The sequence below is a fragment of the Diabrotica virgifera genome, chromosome 2, assembly GCF_917563875.1.
Source record: "Diabrotica virgifera virgifera chromosome 2, PGI_DIABVI_V3a".
Taxonomy (NCBI): Eukaryota; Metazoa; Arthropoda; class Insecta; order Coleoptera; family Chrysomelidae; genus Diabrotica; species Diabrotica virgifera.
In genome coordinates this window covers 87,836,259-87,860,548 of record NC_065444.1, presented here as the reverse complement: position 1 = coordinate 87,860,548, position 24,290 = coordinate 87,836,259, and the positions used below count along the sequence as shown (strand labels likewise).

Genomic DNA, 24,290 nt, shown 5'->3' with positions numbered 1-24,290 from the left:
CTTATTTAAAAAAATCAACGATTACGTCATCACGCCCAGATGGATGACGTCACTAGTATGATATGTATGCCAATAAATTGTAATTTAAAAATAAAAATCGACCTGTTTCGGTATTTTTCCTGAAAGTGTCCGGTTTGTGAAATAATGAATTTATGCGTTACTTTATGGACGCACTGTATATTGTTTCGCAATGACCCATTAAATTATTATAAATGCAATTAACCATTGACCATGTCATGAAAATGGCAATATAAAATTAATTTTTCAAATGTCAAACTTTAAAATTTGTTTTTGTTAACAAAAAAATAATTTAAATATCTATTATGAAATTCGTTACAAACAAAATCTGATATTTCAACTAAACGAAACAAAATACACAATAAAAGTGAATTATTAAACTCATTCAGGGACCCGTTCAGACAAAAGAGCCTACAACTGGTTTTTACCTGAGTGCGAGTGGAAGACTTGTAACGTGAAGCGATCGATATTATGTATCTAACTAGGTACTGTCTTTTCCGTAAAAATGTATATCTTGGCAACATCCTGTTGTTGCCAAAGTGATGTTTAAGCAATGTTTTTGACCTACGGGGGTCAAATTGTCGTTATAGTGTAAGGAATAAAATATATAAATAAATCGGATTACTGAAAATCCGACAACGGTGCCAAGCTTAAAGAAGTGTACTAAGCGAACATTCACGGATTATACCTAGAAAATGATAGCATTTCTAGGTGATGCCAAATGACTGCAACGTGAAAAGATGCCAATTTAATAGCGGGATGTATATATATATATATATATATATATATGTATATATATATATATATATATATATATATATATATATATATGTATATATATATATATATATATATATATATATATATATATATATATATATATATATATATATATATATATATATATATATCATTTTTGTAATATTATTTCTTCAGAAATGAAATTTCACATATAAAAGTTTATCAAGAAAAACAAATACAGTGGTAAATAGACTGTATATTATAATGGTAATATTATTAAATTTTTTTTCTCTCCAAATTTAATACAAGCTACGTAAAAATTTTCCGACCGCGCGGATTTGAAGCGAGCCGGGCGATTTGCAAAATTCGGCCGCTCGCAAATGCACCGATTTTAAAAATAATTTTTAATAATTAAATGTAATTATATTTTATAATAATTTTTATTTTAAGATAATATAAGTCTTTCTTTAGTCAATGACTGTAAAATAATTTCTTAATTGTTATAAATAAAGGCACTACGACTTAAGAAAAAAAACAATTATCTCGGCTTCAGTTGGTTGTAGAAAATTTTTATTTTTTTATAAATCTTCGATTTGTCTTCAGCAACAATAATCTGTAAGTTAGAAACTCATAGGATGTACAGGGCCGCTTCAGCTCTAAATGTTTATAACGAAATATGCCCCCTTATTTCCAAACCCAAAAATTATCTCGGCTTCAGTTGGTCGTAGAAATTTTTTATTTTTTTATAAATCTTTGCTTCATCTTTAGCAACAATAATATGTAAGTTAAAAACTCATAGGATGTACAGGGCCGCTTCAGGTCTAAATGTTTATAACGAAATTTGCCCCCTATATTTTCAAACCCAAAAATTAGAGGTTTCAAATGTTTTACGCATTTATTTACATCAGAATATGAAAACATAACTCTTTAGAAGGAGATTAGATGTTTCACCAACTCTCTACGATTTTTTTTCAAAAAGTTATAGCCTGCGATATTTGACCTCTTGGGATAAACAATTTATAATATCTAAGCAACAAATTCGTTAATCTGGCTTTACAATTTTTTTTATGTTTGGAATTAAAAGATCTTTATTTTAAAGCTTTAAAAAATAAAAAAAATATTTGTACAATAAATAATGCAATTGTAAAAAACGGTCATTTTGGACCTTTCGCAGGCTGTTTTGCAATAACCAATTAACCAAATTAAACTTACCGTACCTCAAATTGTAGGTTTTTTAATTTACTACAACTTTCTATTAAAAAGTTTTTCTCTAAAATTAATATCCTAAGCTGCAAAATTAAAAATCAATAAAAATTGCAAATTTAAAAAATGAAAATCGCAATTAAAACAAAAGCGCACAATATTTTTGGTTACATTTTAGTAGAAGTTATTCCTGGCAGCGTCCTTTACAACACCTGATAGGTTCCAAAAATTCCTGAATTATATCCTGAAATCGACCTATTTTTCACCCACAGCCTAGGGTATTAGGTTTTTGTTGCAAATGAAATAAAGAATCGATTACACTTGTTTTGGATCATTAGACGTTTATTATTGGGGATATTTGTTTTAAAGCATTATTTTGGAAGTGCGCCGTTCGCCTATTGCTTGCTCAACAAAAACATTTTAATTTGGAATACCATATCCTGCTTGTTCAACAAAACTATTAAAGCTATATTTCAAATTAACAGTAAAACAATTATATGCAGAGTATAATTAGAGATATGCACTACGTTTGCTATTCATTCTACACACTTCTACTCAGTGGTCGTCCGATACTATAGCCGGAGTTTTTCAATCATATCCGGAGCAATCACAGTTTTTATTTGTCAACTACTCTGTTCATTACTTTGTGTTCGTTCTGCCATGCTTAAATGCGACAACACAGGTTCGGATTTCCATGGTATTGAATCCAGTGTTTTGAATTTCGATGAATGTTCGGCATTCCAAATAAAAATACTTTACTCTTGAGTTTAGCTTTACACTTTGACATAATATAAACGAAACCTTCGATTTGAGCTATTGAAAAACAGATTGACTGACAAATCTGCTTCTACTGTATTATTTAACATGATAAAAGATGAAAGAGTTATTGAGAACGAAACTAAATAAAAGGCGGTGGTAGTTGATAAAATAAAAATATGAGAAAATATAACAATGAGAAACATGCTACAAAATATGTTATTATAATATGGGTATAAATAATCACCATCATCATTCCCTTTGCTTTTATTGCTATGCAAGAATTCATCTTACCTAATTACATTTCTCCATAACTTTATATCTTGGGTCATATCAACATGAATCCCCTATACCGACATGTCCTGCCTAAGCGTCCCCTAGGTCTTCTTTGGTCTTCCTTATTAAATCTAACTTATTAAATTACTTATTAAATTTCTTAAGGTAGATTACGCAATTTGCAATTTTTTTTTAATTTTGCAATAGAATGTTTCTGATTTTTATTTCACTTTATTATATTTTATTTATATTGACGATTTATATAATTTTAGTAAATTGAATTTGTTATTGTTTTTATTTATGATCCTTGTAAGCTTTGTCTATAAAATTGTTAAATTTTTCATGACAATAAAGCATATTTTTATTCTATTCCTATTCTATTCCTACTTGCCCCAGGGACCTACAGATCAGGACCCCTTCCTATAGGGTTATTAACGTCTCGCCGTGGATCAAGCCCAAAAAAAATACAATACTATTAAATGGTAGAAGTGGCACAATTTTAGTCTGTGAAACATTCAGTGCAAATATCCCTGAGATGATCTTTGCATGTAAATTTGTCACATCTTTGGCATGTCATTCTTGTTGACATATTGCAAATTCGTGCACAAATACAACATCGTCCCACGTAATTTGATGGAATATTAGGGGGAGGGGGTACGACTTCGCGAGGGGGTTCGAACTCCGAGCAGTACGCAAACTCGTCGTCTAAGTTCTATTAGCAGGGAAGGTATAGTTGATCCATATTCAATTTGCGGTTTGATTAGTTCCCATGCTAAGTTTTCAATGTAGTCGCTTCTTAAAATTGTTCATTTATGTTTTAGCTTGATATACACAGCAGGCTACATAGCAGCTTTATATTATATACAACTAAAAACTGGAACGCACTTAGCCGCGAGGTCTACGGTTGTAGACCAGTGCTCTTTGAATAATGGTAAAAAGCAATGCAAACAGATCGGCGGCGTTTAGTAAACTGAAGAGTAAGTTGGAAGTATTAGTGACAGCTACTAAGCGAGATGGGGGCGTATTTACAGTTTTCTGCAATTAGCGACCACTTAAAGGAGAGTGGTCTACGATTGTAGACCGCGCGACTAACGGAGGTTTAATTTTGGCATTAGCTGGCGCAAACCATATATATCTTCTAATCTTCTCATTATTACATTTATTATTTTTTCTAACTCTATTTATCCGTGTAATCGTTCTCATTTCCAGCACATGCCTTTGTTGTTCCTCTTTGTATGTGTGTGTGTGTGTGTGTGTGTGTGTGTGTGTGTGTGTGTGTGTGTGTGTGTGTGTGTGTGTGTGTGTGTGTGTGTGTGTGTGTGTGTGTGTGTGTGTGTGTGTGTGTGTGTGTGTGTGTGTGTGTGTGTGTGTGTGTGTGTGTGTGTGTGTGTGTGTGTGTGTGTGTGTGTGTGTGTGTGTGTGTGTGTGTGTGTGTGTGTGTGTGTGTGTGTGTGTGTGTGTGTGTGTGTGTGTGTGTGTGTGTGTGTGTGTGTGTGTGTGTGTGTGTGTGTGTGTGTGTGTGTGTGTGTGTGTGTGTGTGTGTGTGTGTGTGTGTGTGTGTGTGTGTGTGTGTGTGTGTGTGTGTGTGTGTGTGTGTGTGTGTGTGTGTGTGTGTGTGTGTGTGTGTGTGTGTGTGTGTGTGTGTGTGTGTGTGTGTGTGTGTGTGTGTGTGTGTGTGTGTGTGTGTGTGTGTGTGTGTGTGTGTGTGTGTGTGTGTGTGTGTGTGTGTGTGTGTGTGTGTGTGTGTGTGTGTGTGTGTGTGTGTGTGTGTGTGTGTGTGTGTGTGTGTGTGTGTGTGTGTGTGTGTGTGTGTGTGTGTGTGTGTGTGTGTGTGTGTGTGTGTGTGTGTGTGTGTGTGTGTGTGTGTGTGTGTGTGTGTGTGTGTGTGTGTGTGTGTGTGTGTGTGTGTGTGTGTGTGTGTGTGTGTGTGTGTGTGTGTGTGTGTGTGTGTGTGTGTGTGTGTGTGTGTGTGTGTGTGTGTGTGTGTGTGTGTGTGTGTGTGTGTGTGTGTGTGTGTGTGTGTGTGTGTGTGTGTGTGTGTGTGTGTGTGTGTGTGTGTGTGTGTGTGTGTGTGTGTGTGTGTGTGTGTGTGTGTGTGTGTGTGTGTGTGTGTGTGTGTGTGTGTGTGTGTGTGTGTGTGTGTGTGTGTGTGTGTGTGTGTGTGTGTGTGTGTGTGTGTGTGTGTGTGTGTGTGTGTGTGTGTGTGTGTGTGTGTGTGTGTGTGTGTGTGTGTGTGTGTGTGTGTGTGTGTGTGTGTGTGTGTGTGTGTGTGTGTGTGTGTGTGTGTGTGTGTGTGTGTGTGTGTGTGTGTGTGTGTGTGTGTGTGTGTGTGTGTGTGTGTGTGTGTGTGTGTGTGTGTGTGTGTGTGTGTGTGTGTGTGTGTGTGTGTGTGTGTGTGTGTGTGTGTGTGTGTGTGTGTGTGTGTGTGTGTGTGTGTGTGTGTGTGTGTGTGTGTGTGTGTGTGTGTGTGTGTGTGTGTGTGTGTGTGTGTGTGTGTGTGTGTGTGTGTGTGTGTGTGTGTGTGTGTGTGTGTGTGTGTGTGTGTGTGTGTGTGTGTGTGTGTGTGTGTGTGTGTGTGTGTGTGTGTGTGTGTGTGTGTGTGTGTGTGTGTGTGTGTGTGTGTGTGTGTGTGTGTGTGTGTGTGTGTGTGTGTGTGTGTGTGTGTGTGTGTGTGTGTGTGTGTGTGTGTGTGTGTGTGTGTGTGTGTGTGTGTGTGTGTGTGTGTGTGTGTGTGTGTGTGTGTGTGTGTGTGTGTGTGTGTGTGTGTGTGTGTGTGTGTGTGTGTGTGTGTGTGTGTGTGTGTGTGTGTGTGTGTGTGTGTGTGTGTGTGTGTGTGTGTGTGTGTGTGTGTGTGTGTGTGTGTGTGTGTGTGTGTGTGTGTGTGTGTGTGTGTGTGTGTGTGTGTGTGTGTGTGTGTGTGTGTGTGTGTGTGTGTGTGTGTGTGTGTGTGTGTGTGTGTGTGTGTGTGTGTGTGTGTGTGTGTGTGTGTGTGTGTGTGTGTGTGTGTGTGTGTGTGTGTGTGTGTGTGTGTGTGTGTGTGTGTGTGTGTGTGTGTGTGTGTGTGTGTGTGTGTGTGTGTGTGTGTGTGTGTGTGTGTGTGTGTGTGTGTGTGTGTGTGTGTGTGTGTGTGTGTGTGTGTGTGTGTGTGTGTGTGTGTGTGTGTGTGTGTGTGTGTGTGTGTGTGTGTGTGTGTGTGTGTGTGTGTGTGTGTGTGTGTGAAAAAATTACTTGGATGCGGGTCCGTTAGCCACAGATTTTTATTTTATTGTTACCTCAATTTATTAGTTTTGTTATATTTATACATATTTCACTTAAATGACTATATTTGTTTCTTTCAAGTAGTTTATGAGGAATTTAAATATTTCCATTTTATGACAACTTAGTAGATATTCTATACTAATTGGAAAATGAATTTGTGTTTGTCGTAAATTGTAATATAATTGATTTATATATCTCTCGTTAATTTTGTATTCAAAGAAAATATGGTTTAAATCTCTAATCGAAACATTATCACAAAAACAGACTGATGAATTAAATATTCCTAATTGGCGCAGATGCGCCTCATATTTTCCATGTCGAGTTTTTAATCTGACTATAGTAGAAATACCTTGCTTTGGCAGGTTATACTTAAATATGTATTCAGGTGGCAGAGGAAGTTCTTGATGTAAAGGAAAATATAAATTTTTTGATATGCTTGAAATATTTTTGCATTGTTTTTTCCATATTTTATTTATTCTAGCTTTGACGTCATTTATTGCATCTGTCGATAAGATCTGAGTTAGGATCTCACCTTTTTTTATTGCATCTTTGGCCAACTCATCCACTTTCTCATTACCCAGTATACCGGCATGCCCTTTTGCCCATATAAATACTACTTCCACTTTTACAAATTATTTTGATTTGTGTAAACTAAAATCAGTGTTTTTAATTGCATATTTTTGCAGATCTAGATTCTGTTATTGTTCCTCTTTGTTTGTAACTGTTCATATCTATAGATATTAACTGCGCTGATGACAGTTTTAAAAATGGTTTCCATGGTTTCCAGTTTTTTAACACTAGTTGCTACTGTCTTGTACAATGAACTGTCAACACGGATGGAATGGCCCCATCCCATTCAAACAGTGAAGCGATATTGCGGCCAACATACAAGTGAGAGGTCCTAGAGAGAGACAGAGCTTGTCAGGGAAAATTTGACTTCTTCATTGGTTGGATATTATCATAATGACCAGAGTTGCCAGATGTGGTTTTATAAATCCCCCACTTAGAAACTGAAATTCCCTCAAATTGAAGCTCAAACCCCTTAAATTTAAATTTTTGACGCATTTTAATAAATTAGTAGTCAAATGTAGAGAACAGTAAACCAAAATTATACTACTTATCAACAGAAGGCCTTGGAAATAATTCATAGGTCCTATCGTCTTCGATTATATGAGAGTATAATTATACAATTCTACGTATATACGCAAATTTAATTTACCATGACCTCTTAAAATATCTCATAATTGTCCCTCCCCAACCATTTCTGCTTAGAAAAATTCCTCTAGATGCTTTCAAATTACTCCAAAATTATGGAAAAATACCCCAAGCTGGCAACGCTGACTACCACTTTAAATTTTTTGTTTACGAAAGATGGCCATTATCTTCCCTCCTTCCCTGACAAGCGCTATCTCATCCTGGCGTCATTAAATTCACTTCTTGCCCATTCCATCGGTGTTGACAGTTCATTGGTCTTGTATCTCTTGTAATATCCACACACTAAAAGTTTAAAAAAGGTCCTAAGGTTCAATGAAGTGTTGCCATTATAAGTCGTTTACGTACAAGAAGAAGTTTGAGATTATTTTATGGGTGAAAATTTTGATTCTAACCAAGAGTCAGATTCTTTCAAAACATTAAATTTTTGAACTTTTGTTTTGTTTTTTTTTGTAAACAAAAATAAAAAATATTAGTTTAAAATACCGTAAAGCATATATATTTTTATATTAGGTCTGGATCCCGCGTATGAAAAAAAAGTTGATTAATAGCAAGCTGAAAATTTGTTAATAGCTTAAGGGTGTCTAGTCAAATAAATTTTGATATATGCGAACACTGGAACAGGGGCAGTTTTAACTGTGGAACAGGTTAAAAATTTGGAACGGTCACACCACGAAAACGGCACATTCATTTTGTCCGACAGAACAGGCTTAAACTCTCCGAACAGAGAGTAAACTCTTATGCAAAAATCAGACTGCTATTTTTCACCTGTCATAATTCCTCTCATTTGAAATATTCTACATGTTTCTCTCATTTAAACGCCCATTTGGTGATAAATAGCAGTCTGATTTTTACATGAGAGTTGAATCTCTCTTCGAAGAGTTTAAGTCTGTTCTGCCGGACAAAATAAATGTGCCGTTTTCGTGGTGTGACCGTTCCAAATTTTTAACCTGTTCCACAGTTAAAACTTCCCCTGTTCCAGTGTTCGCATATATCAAAATTTGTTTGACTAGACAGCCTTAAACTATTAACAAATTTCCAGCTTGCTATTAATCAACTTTTTTTTCATACGCGGGATCCAGACCTATATCCTTATAGCATGAGAGCTGCGAGACATTTTTGAGTTGGTATTTTAGGCAACCTGTATATTTTTCAGGTGACTCTTCCATTATAGCCTAATACAAAAATGCCGGTCTGGCTGGAGGGTAGCGGTTATTTTCCCCAAAAATCCCCCCAAATTTAAAAAAGGGTAAGTATTGTTATTACAAAAAAATATCATTGACGTGACTTTAAAGTAAATTTAAATATTCAAATATAAAGAAAATAAAGAGGCCAGACGATTTAAGGGCGATTTTAACTCTGCAAGATACTTGCATGGGCGCCCCAGGATTATTTTCAGGGGGTGCTTCTGAACTTCAGAAGATTTCACCTAAATCTGTACATACTATTAACGAGTATAAAATATACAACTATACATGCAGAGCTATGTACATTCCTTCCGGACAGGGAGGTGCAATTGTTATTTTTAAAGGGTATTCTTTAATACTAAAACTAATATTCTATAAAAGACAGGTATTTTTGGAGAAATTTTACAACTGTCAGGTGAGTAAACAAATTACGCGTGCATGTAAATGAAAGGCGTTATAGGTAAGCAACAGTGTGAGAAAGAGCGTATACCGATAGCTGTTTAAGTCCTATGTTGTAGCTAAGCGAGTCCGTTCGCTCGAGAAAAATCACGTGACCTGGCGATACCCATGTTGTTTTGCCTCGAAACGTTAGAGTAATTATTTTATATTACAATTTCTAAAGTAACTTTTAAATTAAAGGAAAATAATACGTACTATACAATAGATTTTACAAATAGGATAGAAAAAGACAAATTTATTATTATAAATAGGTATAAGTATAGGTGGAAAAGTATAAAATTATAAACTAAATTAATCCTGTGTCCGAATCTTGTACCTCTTCTTCAAACTCCTCATCTGAGCTTAAATATTCTTTATCTTCTCTTTCGTCAGACTCCCCTCGAGACTCAGATTCCTCTTCTACATGATCTGTAAATAGTTGTAATATGTATTTAGAATTAACTAAAAGTTAATTAGTGATTAACTAATTGAGTTACTACGTATTCTCTGTCCTTTTATACGGAGGCGAAGCCTGGATATTCACGGGCGCATCTGAAAAAAGACTTTGTGTCATTGTTGAGATGTGGTGTTATCGAATAATATAAAAGATATCATGGATACAACACGTAACAAACACGGAAACGTTAAGAAAGATGAAAAAGGCAAAATAAATACTCAACACTATGAAGGAAAGAAAAATGAGCTACTTTGGTCATATGCTAAGAAATAAAAAACGTGATGTGATTGGTTATATAAGGTAAAATGCAAGAAAAAAGAGAACCGGGAAGACGATGCATATCCTGGTTGAAAAATTTAAAGTAGTGGAGTGTAAAAACAACAATAGAACTCTTTAGAATCGCTGCAGACAGAACAAAATGGGCCGTGATGATTGCCATTGTCATGAAAGGATGAGGCACTCAAAGAAGCAGAAGATTGAGCAGAAGAACTAAAAAAAAAAATATTTGAGTTATAAAAAGAACATGTATATAAGCTTACCTTTAGCAATATATCTGAAACTGATTTGGTTCGCTGATGAACTATAGCATCATAAACTGATTGAGGCAACCAATCTCCCTCAAACCAATTAAAATCTAATTTATCCATATTTAGTATCCATCCATTTCCGCTAGGTGTTAAAGAACTGGGGACTTGCAAATATGCGTTTCGCCAAACTCTCGTGATATACTGATTTCTTAGCAGATGTTGTCTCAATTCGGCTTTGCACGGATGAAAAATAGATGGATCACACTTTTTCAATATTTTCTTGAAAGGCTCATTTTTCTCATTAGACTTATAATTTCAGCAGAATGTTTGAAATCGTGCTGTGTTTATATTTGATAAATTTTTTGTACCATAAATTTCGCACACAAATTCTTCCAAAGTTTCGAAAATTTCATCGCGCTTACCGGTAACGTGGGAAACTCCAAGATCCGTTAATGTTTTCTGATAAATTAAATATTTTTTAAATATTTTAAACGGTTTTATCTTGCCCTTTTGGAAAAAAGACGAATTATAATCAAGTCCATTATAATCACATCCAGTTAATGCATGGAAAGCAGGCAAACTCGTTCATAAAGATGGTCTAATTCCGTATGTAGCTTCGTTATATTTATGTAACTTTTAGAATTTCCAGTACCATACTCCATAAAAATCTCCTGATCTTCACTTTGGAGTTGATCCATGTTTCCGCGAATAATTATTAAAATATCTGTATCAGAAGTTTTAATAAGAACATTGGTCTTTGATAATGTATTAAGCTTACATACGTGAAGCACTATGTTCGTGTCGGTTTCTTTACAACATATGAATAAAATAAATCATAATTTAAATTTATTAATAAATTACCAATAAATGGGACCATCTCATCTGCAGACCAATGTTCAATTAAAATTTTTACAAAACTCTGCTTAAATTTAGTCTTTTTTAATTCCTTGGCAAAGTCTGTTAGTATCCATCCATTAGGTGTTGAAGAATTACCTATAGACCTTTTCATTCACCTTTTCGTCACATATAATTTGTTGGAAAATTTTACTAAAAAAACCTGTCAAACAATTGCAGCTAACTTTCCGGAAGGAATGTACATAGTTATGCATGTATAGTTGTATATATTTTATAATCGTTATAGACCAGTAAGGATCTGTTTTTAGGTAGATGTGGGAGGTGGCATTTAGATTTTTGCGGATAAAGTTAGATGATAACTGCGTTAATAATAATTGATTTATGCTCCTTCTCAAATATGCCCGGAACATTAACAAAAAAAATAAAATATTTAAAAATTTTAAAAAATTTCGTTTTTTTTTCTAATTTTTTTGCTTATAACTTAAAAACTTTTCATTTTATAACAAAGTCCTATAGGAATAAAACAAAGATAATTAAATTTTCTATCAGATGCGAAAGGTTAAAAATGTCTTAATTTATCACCCTTGCTTCAAAATAGCAATAAATATAAAATAAGGGGGCAAAACAAGCCTGTCTTTATTCAATGATTTTCCATCACTTAGGTTACACTTGAAACCTTCCTAATTCGCTTAGAAAATTTTTGTAATGTGCTAAAACCGTACACCAAATTTCATTAAAATTGACTTACTAGATTTTGCATAATAATTTTGCAATCTAAACTTTTTTTAAAAAATTAAAATTTTTAAAATCTTGCACAACAAAAAATAAAACATAGAGAGATTTGTCAACTTTTTTTACATGTAAAGAAGTACTTCATCTATCTAACGCACTTTACAGAATTAAAATCGGATTATATAAGCAGCCTCAGCAATGTTTTAAAGTTATAAACAATTTTTTGGCTTATAAACAAATTAGTGCTGTGGCCAGGAGGGGGTGCTACGGGCTCTTTTATTTAGAAGGACTTACACAAGTTCTTTTATCTATTTTGACCCGTAGAACACGAATTTTTTGGGTAACAGTTGATCCGGATGTCGATAAGATTGTTATAAACAAAGAACTTGAGGAATTACATAAAATCGATTTTTCGCCAAATAAAACTTTTTTTTGTATTTCTTGGGTAATTCTAAGCAAAAAATGTTCTTACAAGTTTTTTCGTAGGATGCATAGTCTTCGAGATAAGCGCGGTGGAAATTTTAAAAAATCGAGAAATTGCAATTTTTGAACGCGAATAACGTTTGATTAAAAAATAAAATAGCAATTCTGCTAATAGTCCTGTCGCCAGGGGGGGTACAACGGCCTCGTTAATTCAGATGGACTTACTCAAGTTTTTTTTATGTATTTTGACCCGTAGAACACGAATTTTTTGGGTAACAGTTGATCCGGATGTCGATAAGATTGTTATAGACCAAGAACTTGGGGAATCAAATAACAGCGATTTTTGGCAAAACAAAACAATATTTTGTATTTTTTGGGCCATTTTAAGTAAAAAATATTTCTACAAGTTTTTTCGTAGGATGCACAGTTTTCGAGATAAGCGCGGTTGAACTTTAAAAAAATCGAAAAATTGCAATTTTTGAACCCGAATAACTTTTGATTAAAAAATAAAATAGCAAGTCTGCTTACCGCATTTGAAAGTTTAAGTCAAATTATATCGGTTTTGATTATTTGCATTGGTAAAAATTTATTTTTTTATTGTTTAACAAAGCTATAAACACGTAGGGTTTCCCGTGCTTTTACATGCGTTTTAACGCATGTAACGTAGAAATAGTATTGATTGCACTAGTACCTATTCTACCTACTCGTTCGATTTTAAATGAGAAATCATAGAAACATCACTCACGCACTAGTTGTTTGTAGCTTTGTTTAACAATAACACAATAAATTTTTAGCAATGCAAATAATCAAAACCGACATAATTTGACTTGAACTTTCAAAGGCGCTAAGCAGAATTGCTATTTTATTTTTTAATCAAAAGTTATTCGGGTTTAAAAATTGCAGTTTATCGATTTTTTGAAAGTTCAACCGCGTTTATCTCGAAAACTGTGCATCCTACTAAAAAACTTGTAGAAATATTTTTTGCTTAAAATGACCCAAAAAATACAAAATATTGTTTTGTTTTGCCAAAAATCGCTGTTATTTGATTCCTCAAGTTCTTGGTCTATAACAATCTTATCGACATCCGGATCAACTGTTACCCAAAAAATTCGTGTTCTACGGGTCAAAATACATAAAAAAAACTTGGGTAAGTCCATCTGAATTAACGAGGCCGTTGTACCCCCCCTGGCGACAGGACTATAACAGCATTTGAAAGTTTAAGTCAAATTATACCAGTTTTAATTATTTAAAAATTTATTTTTTTATTATTAACCTTCCGATGACCAACCTTTTTTTGTTACACGGATGACCAAGGGGGGAAAATGGCCCCAGGTCAAAAATGTCAAAAATGACAATTAACAAAAAATAAAGGTTTTTTTTTAATTTTTAATTTTTTTTTGGCATGGACTTTATGTCATTCAGCCAGTCACAACATGAGTATTAGTGTCATGTGTAGTGTGTATGTTGAGTAAGTGTCTTGTTACTTTGCAAAGTCGACGTCATTAGCTTAAAACTACTTGTAATTACACATAATAGACGCTATTTTACTAAACATCAACTTCAGAATATATTTTTTATTTGTAAAATAGGGATTTTTTTTTATTTCAAAATATGAGGATATCTAGAATGATATTAAAGTCAAATAAAAAAATAATGAGTTAAAAATTAAAAATACTTTTGAATTTATTAAAGAAAATCATACGCTCTGGTCACAATTTCCCCCGCTTGGTCATCCGAAGGTTAAACAAAGCTATTTGTTTATAAGCCAAAAAATTGTTTATAAATTTAAAACATTGCTGGGGCCCCTTAAATAATCCGATTTTAATTCTGTAAAGTGTATTAGATAGGTAGAGCATCTCTTGCTCTACCTATTATTGCTGGTAAAAAAAATTAGCCAACTTCTAAATGGTCTACTTTTTGTTCAGAAAAGTTTTAAAAAATTTGAACTTTTTTAAAAACATTTAGATTGCAAATTTATTATGCAAAATTTATTACGTTGATTTTAATGAAATTTGGTACACTATTTAAGTATGTCACAAAGAATTTCTTAAGCGAATTACTAAGGTTCTAAGTGCCACCAAAGTGGTTAAAAAATATTGAATAAAAACAGACTTATTTTGCCCCCTTATTTTGTATTTATTACTATATTGCAAAAAAGGTAATACCTTAAGACATTTTTTACTAGCCGTATATCTTACAAAATTCAATTATCTTTATTTTATTTCTGTACGACATATTTATTTTCTTTTCCTCCATTTCACTGTACATATTTATACAAATAACATATAAGACTATTAGTCCAGAGAAATAAGGTTTTTCTTGTGACACATCCCCCTCCAGGCCGAAACCAAATTTTTTGAGTAGTATGGACATCTATATTATTAACCTATATGTTTCCTGCAGCCGATTTTGATGATATACATAGTTATAAACAAATGAAGATCGAAAAACGGTAAATTATCGCTTTTTTCGTCTATTACCAAAAAGTTAAGCACTTTAAACAAATTTGAGAGTAAGAAACTCATAAATCGTATAAAAAACTTCAATATGGCATTCGCTGAATATGTCCAACCTTATTGGTTGCTTAAAAAATTGCAAAATAAATCATAAATATTGAGTTTTTTTAAATATTCGTAACTTAGGTAAAAATTAACTTAGAATCTTCTTATTACGCGGAATGCCGAGACTTCTTGTACTTAAATTATATTTTAAATTTCAAAGCAATCGGTCAAATAGTTTAAAAGTTATTTAATTTATTTTTCCCAAATTCATTTTTTTTGCAACACTATAAGTCAGAAAATTATGAGGTTACAATAATACTTCGGACAGTTTATGAAAGAAGAACATTTATACTATTACCTTAATTAAAAATAAATGACAAAAAATAATTTTAAACAGTGTAAAATTATTTTGCAAAAACATGTCCATTTTTTGCTTACTTATAAACAATTAGAATAACTTTTTAACCGTTACCCGTAGAAAAATTATTTTTTCATATTTAGAAAGACTGGATTTTTATACACATTTAGAAAGAAAAACAACTGTTCTAGGACATTTAGGGACAAAGTTAGCCCCCCCAATTTTTTAATTCACATGTTATTGCAAAATTATTTTGCAATATCTTTAATTATTTTTTGTCATTTTTTTTAAATTAAATTAATACTGTAAATTTTCTTCTTTCATAAACTATCCAAAATATTACTGTAACTTCATCATTTTCTGACTTACAGTGTTGCAAAAAAAATTAATTTTGGATAAACAAATTAAATAACTTTTAAACTATTTGACCAATTGCTTTGGAATTTAGGGTGTAATTTAAGCACCATAAATCTCAGCATTCCATGTAATAAGAAGGTTCTAAGTTAATTTTTACATAAGTTATAAATATTTATAAAAACTCAAAATTTATGATTTATTTGGCAATTTTCTAAGTAACCAATAAGGATAGACATATTCAGCGAACGCCATATTGAAGTTTTTTATACGGTTTATGAGATTATTACTCTCAAATTTGTTTAAAGTGCCCAATTTTTTAGTAAGAGACGAAAAAAGCGAAAATTTACCGTTTTTTGATCTTCATTTGTTTATAACTATGTATATCATCAAAATCGGCTGCAGGAAACATATAGGTTATTATTGTAGATGACCATATTACTCGAAAAATTTGGTTTCAGCCTGGAGGGGGATGTGTCACCAACACGATATTTTTTTTCCTTATTTCTCTGAACATAGGTAGAGCATCTCTTGCTCTACCTATTATTGCTGGTAAAAAAATTAGCCAACTTATAAATGGTCTACTTTTTGTTCAGAAAAATTTTAAAAAATTTGATCTTTTTTAAAAATATTTAGATTGCAAATTTATTATGCAAAATTTATTACTCGATTTTAATGAAATTTGGTACACGATTTAAGTATATCACAAAGAATTTCCTAAGCGAATTACTAAGGTTCTAAGTGCCACCAAAGTGGTTAAAAAATATTGAATAACAACAGACTTATTTTGCCCCCTTATTTTGTATTTATTGCTATATTGCAAAAAAGGTAATACCTTAAGACATTTTTACCAGTCGTATATCATACAAAATTCAATTATCTTTATTTTATTTCGCTACGACTTTGTTCCAAAACGAATCGTTTTAAAGTTATTAGCAAAGAAAACAGAAAAAAATCGATGTTTTTCGAAATTTTTAAATATTTTAATTTTTTTATTAATGTTCCAGGCATATTTGAGAAAGAGCATAAGTCAATTATTATTACTGAAGGTTTCACTTAACTTTATCTGTTTAAATCCGAATGCCACCTCTCACATCCAAAAATAGACGTTTTTCGCAGATCCTTACTGGTCTATTAATAGTATGTACAGATTCAGATGAAATCTTCTGAAGTTCAGATGCACCCCCTGAAAATAATCTTGGGGCGCCCATGCAAGTATCTAGCAGAGTTTAAATCGCCCTCAAATCGCTTGGCCTGTTTATTTTCTTTATATTTGAATATTTAAATTTACTTTAAAGTCACGTCAATGATATTTTTTGTAATAACAATGTTTACCCTTTTTTTAACTTTGGGGGGATTTTTGGGGAAACTAACCGCTACCCTCCAGCCAGACCGGCACTTTTGTATTAGACTATCATGGAAGAGTCGCCTGAAAAATTTTCAGGTTGCCTAAAATACCTACTCAAAAATGTCTCACAGCTCTCGGACCATTATAATAATTTCCCAACATCTATTTAAAGAAAACATACTTTACGAAAAGACGTAAAATTTACGATACGCGCTCGCTCATGAGAAATTAAAAGGCACATCCGCTGGAAGCTAAAAAATTTATTTCTTGTTTAAGTGTCATCTCCGCGACGAAGATAGGCAATCATCATGGCTATTCTGACCTTCGAGGTCGCTGCTCAGAACAATTGTCTTGAGCTGGAACTAAACCATTCTCTCAGGTTCTTCAACCAGGAAACGCGTCTTCTTCCTATGCTTCTTCTATTCTATATTTTTTCTTGAATTGTGAGTCTCAAGAAGTTTTATTTTTCCTCTCTCATCACTTGTTCGAGATATTGCAATTTTCTGTCTTTTATTATGTTTTGCATTTCCCTCTCTCTATCGATTCTCCGCAACACTGCTATATTCATGACTGTATCTACCCATGAAATCTTTAATTACCATTCTTCTAATTATCCACATTTAAAACGCATTAAGTCGATTTATTGCATTTCGTTTTAATGTCCATTATTCAACTCCGTAGTAAAGCGCACTGTGTACACAAAATTTAATTAGCCTTATTCTGAGGGCCAATGTCCGATTTTTGCTGTAAAAACTCTTTTTCATTTTCACGAAGTTGGCATGTCCTTTTTAAATTCTTCTTTTATTTCTGCAGTATAATCATTATTTTCTGTGATTATCGTTTCCAAGTAAGTATATTTTTTTACTCTTTCAATTCGCTGGCCGCCTACAGTTAATAAGTTGTTGTTGAGAATTTTCATAAATTTGGTTTTTTGATGTTAAGAGAGAGTCAGTATTCTCCACTACATTTTAAATTTTGTTCATTATTTTTTCTAAGTCTTCCAAGTTTTAGGCTATTATGGCTGTATCGTCGGCATAAAAAATTAAGTTTATTATTTAAATGTTTTAAAAATTTATAAGACCTTAATAAGACCGGTAGTGATATATGTGGCTGAAGCATAGACTTCATCCAAAAGCGACGAGGGACTTTGGTATCTTTGATAGGACAATATTCTTATATTTTCAAGTTATACCTTTGAATTATACCAGCTATAAATAGGTCCAGATATTGTTAAATTGAATCAAGTGCAGAGACGAAGATCAGCTGGATACATTGCTAGGATATGATATAATGAAACGAAGAGATTGACAATCTCAAAACCAGAAGGCAGAAAAAAAAGAGAACGACCGCATAGAAGATGACTTAAAGGTGTGTGAGAAAACATTACGAGGGACAAAAGATGATAGGAATTGACGGGACTGGGAGTATAATTATGATTGTAATGATGACCACGCCTCCCTGGATAACTACATGGATAACTTTCACATTTCGCAGATAGAGAGTATCACAGAATAACAGTTCCTTATTCGAATGTGTGTAGATTGGTTAGGGACTGGATGTGGTTAAATATCAATCAACAAAATATTTGTGTATAAACATAGTATCTAAATATATGGATATATTTTAATGATGCAATATTATGTTGATTTTCTTTAAGAAATTATCATGGATATAAAATTATATTTGTCACTATCTAATGCACTTATAAGAAAGAAGACGAATGAAAGGTCTAAAAAATCAGAGAAATTCTATACCCTAAATATATTTCTTTTTTAGTAAGAGCGTTGTAAGAGCATAATATAATATGTTTTATAAAATTTTATAATATTGTTTTCTTTTTCAGGTTCCATAATTCCTATTTTAAACAAAGAACGACGTCCTTCCCTCATAACCATTGACCGCCCATATTACACCCGTCACCATCGGCCCTCTATCACAATCGAACGTCCCTACATCCACCAGCCGCGTTCCCGACGCCTCTCCTGCTTCGCCGAACGTCCTCAGGGTCGCCACAGGAACTTCATTAGCTTCGAGCACAGCTTCGATAGAAAACCACTGGAAAAACCATCGTGTAGTTATCATCCGGCGATTAGTTTCGAAACCCCGATGGAGTCTATGGAACTTCCCACATTACCGGTGAGTAAGCAAAATAAAAATGCAGTCTGTAATGTTATATACAGGGTGATTCGTTAAGAATGTCCAATCTCTGAGTTGTAGATTCTAGGCCTCAAAATATTAAGATTTAACTCACATAATTTAAATAAAATTTGACTCCTTACTGAGTTACAGGGTGCTTTATTTAAAAATTTTGGGAAATATTTATAGCCAGTAATTTAAAACTATTTGACATATCTTTGTCATACTTGGCAGAAAGTGTAGGTACTGTACACCCTACCAAATTATTATAAATAAACGTTTCTAGCTACTACCAGAGGCGTACGACAGGGAACACTGGATGTTTGACTCTTCCCAAATTCTACGCCACTGGTGGAATTGCTATTTTTCGACTCTCCAACCCTCTCTATTGTCATTATTTTTAGAGATATTTAAAGTTAAACATGTAAAGGTACAGTTATTTTGATTAATGTATTGTGCCGTTTAATTTTTAAATTAAAAAATCTCGAAAACTAATGATTTTATTAATTATAAATATTAATCATAAATCATGATTTATAATTATATTTAATAAAAAGTCATTGGTTTTTTGAGATATTTAAGTTAACAATTAAGCGGAACAATATATTAACCAAAATAACTCTGCCGTTACAAGTTTAACTTCAAATATCTCAAAAACTAATAACTGTATCGTTATGAATGAGGAGTACAGTTTTTACACACTTAGGGGGTATTAAATAATCGAAAAATTGCTCTAAACTACCTATTCCGCTAGTGGCGTAGAATTTGGGGAAGGTCAACCATTCGGTGTCCCCTGTCGTACGCCTTTGGTAGTATCCAGAAACGTTTATTACACAGTATTTGTACACAGTATGTGTACAGTACCTACACTTTCTGCCAAGTATGACAAAGATATGTCAAATAGTTTTAAGGTACTAGTTATAAATATTTTTTAAATAAAACTTCCTGTGACTCAGTAGTCATATTTTTTTTAAGTGATTTGGGTTAAATCTTAATGTAGAATCTACAAATGGACATTGGACATTCTTAATGAATAACCCTATATATTGAATAAAAATAAATTGATAAGTAATAAACACTTACCATATACATGTCATCTAATAAACTAATTAATAAATAATTTAATCAAAAATGAATAACCATTTTCAATTTCGTTGCAAAACGAAAATACAGCCGAACCATATTCTAGTCCAATCAGAGAGTGCTGCAAGCACCTCTACCGGTTTCGAAACTTATTAGTCTCTCATCAGGAGGCACATATGCTGCTCTCCCTGATCCAACCAAAACAAACCCCAGCGTGCAGTCCCGGATTGCAACGAACGAAATGGCATAGATGCCCTAGCGGCAACTGCTACCAAAAAGACTAAATTTTCACTCTAATGGCATATAAAAAAACATAATCCTATTCTACATCCTACCAGAATGAAAACAATGGGAACCTTCTCTGGTTACACCTCCGAGGCTTCTACAATTTGCAGCCATACGGATGCTGAGACTAAGGCCTGGCTTGCAAATTGTAGAAGCCCCGAAGGTGTAACTTTGTAATTGTGTAACCCAGAGAAGGTTCCCATTGTTTTCATTGTGGTGGGATGTAGAATAGCATTATGTTGTTTTATATGCCATTAGAGTGAAAACTTAGTCTTTTTGGTAGCAGTTGCCGCTAGGGCATCTATGCCATTTCGTTCGTTGCAATCCGGGACTGCACGCTGGGGTTTGTTTTGGTTGGATCAGGGAGAGCAGCATATGTGCCTCCTGATGAGAGACTAATAAGTTTCGAAACCGGTAGAGGTGCTTGCAGCACTCTCTGACTGGACTAGAATATGGTTCGGCTGTATTTTCGTTTTGCACCGAAATTGAAAATGGTTATTCATTTTAGATTTACATTTACTCTGTGTGGAGTATGAAGGGAACCATTCTCGTTAGAACTTTACCGCGCTGAGCAGATTGGACGTGAATTTTAATTTGTAGAATTTCCTCATCTTCCTTAGTCTCAGCATCCGTATGGCTTGCAAATTGTAGAAGCCTCGGTGGTGTAACCAGAGAAGGTTCCCATTGTTTTCATTCTGGTGGGATGTAGAATAGCATTATGTTGTTTTATATGCCATTAGAGTGAAAACTTAATCTTTTTAAATAATTTAATCTTATTATTGTTTCTGTATCTTCCTATTGTTCGTTTCTTGCTCATCATTGCACATATATTAATTTAAAATGTACATATATTATGTAGAACAGAAGTAAACACTAAGTGCCAAAATGTTTTGTGAAAACAAAAAAAAAGTGCAGTATAGAGATGTGGGTCATAGAACATTCTATAAATAATTGTAGAATTGATTTGAGATATAGACAACTAATACATAATATACAGAGAGGTTCAAAATTATGGAATAAATTCATTTTTCGAGAGTGGGCCACTTTGCAGAAAAATCAAGGGACAGGTAAGTTTCTATTTTTAAATTATGATTTTTTGCTTATACCCATATCTTACTAATCACGTCATCCATCTGGATGTGATGACGCAATCGATGATTTTTTTAAATATAAATAGGGATCGTGTGCTAGCTCATTTAAATGTATATTAACTTCTCTATTCAGTAGTACAAACTTTATCACACTTATTTATACAGGGTGTACAATTTTTTTTAATTAAAATAATTGACAGGAAAAGAAGAATGTATTTCATTTATTTAATTCAAAATACATTTTACTGTTGTCAGAAGACAGAAAAAATGTCACACATGTCAACAATGTTTCATAAATAAATATTGCTTTTGCTTTTTTCCCAATTTATTCGCTTAAATTAACTGCTTAAACTGCCTAAAGGCAGGTGGGTGGCAGCTTGATCATTGAGCTTAAGCGGAAAGCAACGTTTATTTGAAAAAAAAATCACAAGAGAAAGAAATAATTTTCCCTGAAGCTGGCTGTATACCATCACTCACAAAATAGTTATTGAAAAAATCCTTTGTAAAAGGTATAACATTTTTTATGTTTAAGTCCCTTTGAGGGAGACATCACAGAAGGTTTTCGGCTTTCTTACAAAATTATCATCAATGATAAAAATAAACAGGTTGAATGCTAGCTGAGCCACCAAGGAAATACCAGGGTGAGAACCCTTTAAATGGTATATTTATAGTTAAGTTATAAATGCATATTTGCTTGAAATTCTATAAGGATGGATAAAATTTATAAGGCATTATGCTCTTAGGTATTGTATAGGGATATTCGACTCTATCTCCCCACCTCCCTACCTTCGACTCGCTTTGCAACAAGTTCGCGCCAGCGCGCTTGAGCGTACCCAGAAACGGTCAACAGCTGTTCTCATTTTTTATAAATTACTACGCGATTCAAAAACATATTCCGGTGTGCATCACTTTACGATTTGACAGACCATTAAGAAATTGAAAATAAAAGTTGACCATATTTTAAACGCGTTTTTCTCAAAACTGCTTCCTTCAAAGGCTGTAGACATTGTAACTTAAAAACTACTTGACCAGCCCACTTGGAATTTTGTTATATTTTCTTTAGACATTCCTTGAGGTAACGCTGTCCAGATATTTTTTCTTTTATACTTATTTTTTGTTTAACAATAATAATTATGTTGATTTTCACCCTTTTTTTGCAAAAAAAATTCGCTGTTTTGATTTCTGAGTGATATCAGAAAGTCAAAATTCAATAAAACTAAAAAAAATCGAGAGCGTTACCTCTAGAAACTCATAAGCTAACAAAATCCTTTTGAATTTTTTGTTTACCATGATCCAATGATGAGTTCTGATGTCCACCGCAATATTCATTGTTTTTTAGGTGTCTTTAAAACTTTGCCACTGTTGGCCTATTGTTCAATATTTTTCCTTGAATTTTTATTAAGTAATCTATGAATTGTAGTGAATATGTCTATTTAATTTAAAAATAAAATAATTCTACCATACTTTCAAAAAAAACATGTGCTTGAAATATTGATTTCAATCCCTATGGCCCCCCTTAAGGATAGCTATGACACGATTTTGATACGCAACCCATGCTAGAAATATTTGTCTATGTATGAAATTTAATTAAAAAAAAATGTTTCATCTGGAAATTATATAAGTGCAGGTCGACCTATATTCGTATCCCGTACTATATTATTCCCATACATATAAAGAGAAACAGATAAGACCCCAATATTTATAGGAGAATATGCGTTACACCTTATGTGGATATGTTGTGTGGAAAAATTATTAAAGCAAAAATGGAGGAACAGCTGCGGACTTCAGAAGAACAGAAGAGTTTTCGTCATGGGCGCCCATGTATTGATAATATATTTTCTATAAAATAGCTCAAAACAAAAAAATTGTATTTAACGCTGAATATTGGATATTGTACCCGTAGATATCCGAAAAGATAGTGTTTAAGATGTTTAAGATAGTGTCCCCTAGATTATTTAAGACATTTTTACAATTCAGCCACCCCTACTGTGACCTCCTTTTAAACTTACACAAATTCCAACATCTACCAATAAGCTAAATAAATTCGATAACTTTAAATCAACACAAAATTGCTTTTCTAAATCCAGGGTCTATTGACAATTGGGTTTGATAATATACTATTTATTTATCGTATGGCAATTACAACACATTTAGAACTAAAATTACAAAAACTAGCAATATAGGTATATGAAAAACTTTAAATAATTACAAACAAATATCAAGTGTATTAATATAATTAATTGACTCTGAAGCTGCAAACAGGAAGTCTTCAGGGCTACCATTGTAGGATCTTGAGGGACACTCTTCAATAATGTGGTCAATGGTTTGGTTCTCCCCAGTCACATTGAGGAGACGGGTTCTTTCCCCATTTATGTAGCATGTGTGCACATCTGCCATGTCTGGTTCGGATCCTATTTTAGTCCAGGGCGCATCTGTTTTGAGATGGACGTTGAGAGGTGACTCAAATTTGTTTGCAGAAATTGCTTGAAAATAAATCAAATAATAATATTTGAGTTATCCTCCCTCTCAAAAAGGTCCGGAACATTGTCTAAATAATCAAAATGTCAAAAATTGAAGGAAAAATTCGATTTTTTTCTTCGTTTTTTGATTATAACTTTAAAAGTATTCATTTCCGAGAAAAGTACTGACATAAAAGTTGCGTAATTAAATTTCCTACAATATAGAATTGGTTAAAAATTTAAAAAATAGTCACCCTAGTTGCAATATAGCAAAAATTGCGAAAAAAAACATACAAAAACAAGTATTCGCATTTTACGTTTTTCAACCATTTATGCTACACCTAGGACCTTCATATTTCACCCAGAAAAAACTTTATGATACAGTAAAACAATACTGTAAACTTCATTAAAATCGGTTTAATAAATTTTGCAAAATAAATTTTGCAATCCAGCTTTCGCAAGAAAAATTCATTTTTCAAAATGTTACAGGACTGAAAATAAGGCAGAGTTGATTTTTTTTTGCTTATAGAAGTGTACTGTACCTTTCATTTGAAATTTTCAAAATTAAAATCGATTAATTACCACGGCGTCA

The 24,290-nt window shown here is 33.1% G+C and overlaps 1 protein-coding gene across 1 annotated transcript in view; it reads left to right on the top strand.

The window, feature by feature from the left end:
- The first annotated feature begins 9,095 nt into the window (after positions 1-9,095).
- LOC114327294 (uncharacterized) overlaps positions 9,096-24,290 on the top strand; it is a 33,396-nt gene continuing 18,201 nt past the window's right edge. The window contains exons 1-2 of the mRNA XM_050644791.1: positions 9,096-9,111; positions 18,488-18,780. Coding sequence (XP_050500748.1) covers positions 9,096-9,111; positions 18,488-18,780 — 309 coding nt within the window. The remainder of the gene's footprint in view (positions 9,112-18,487; positions 18,781-24,290) is intronic.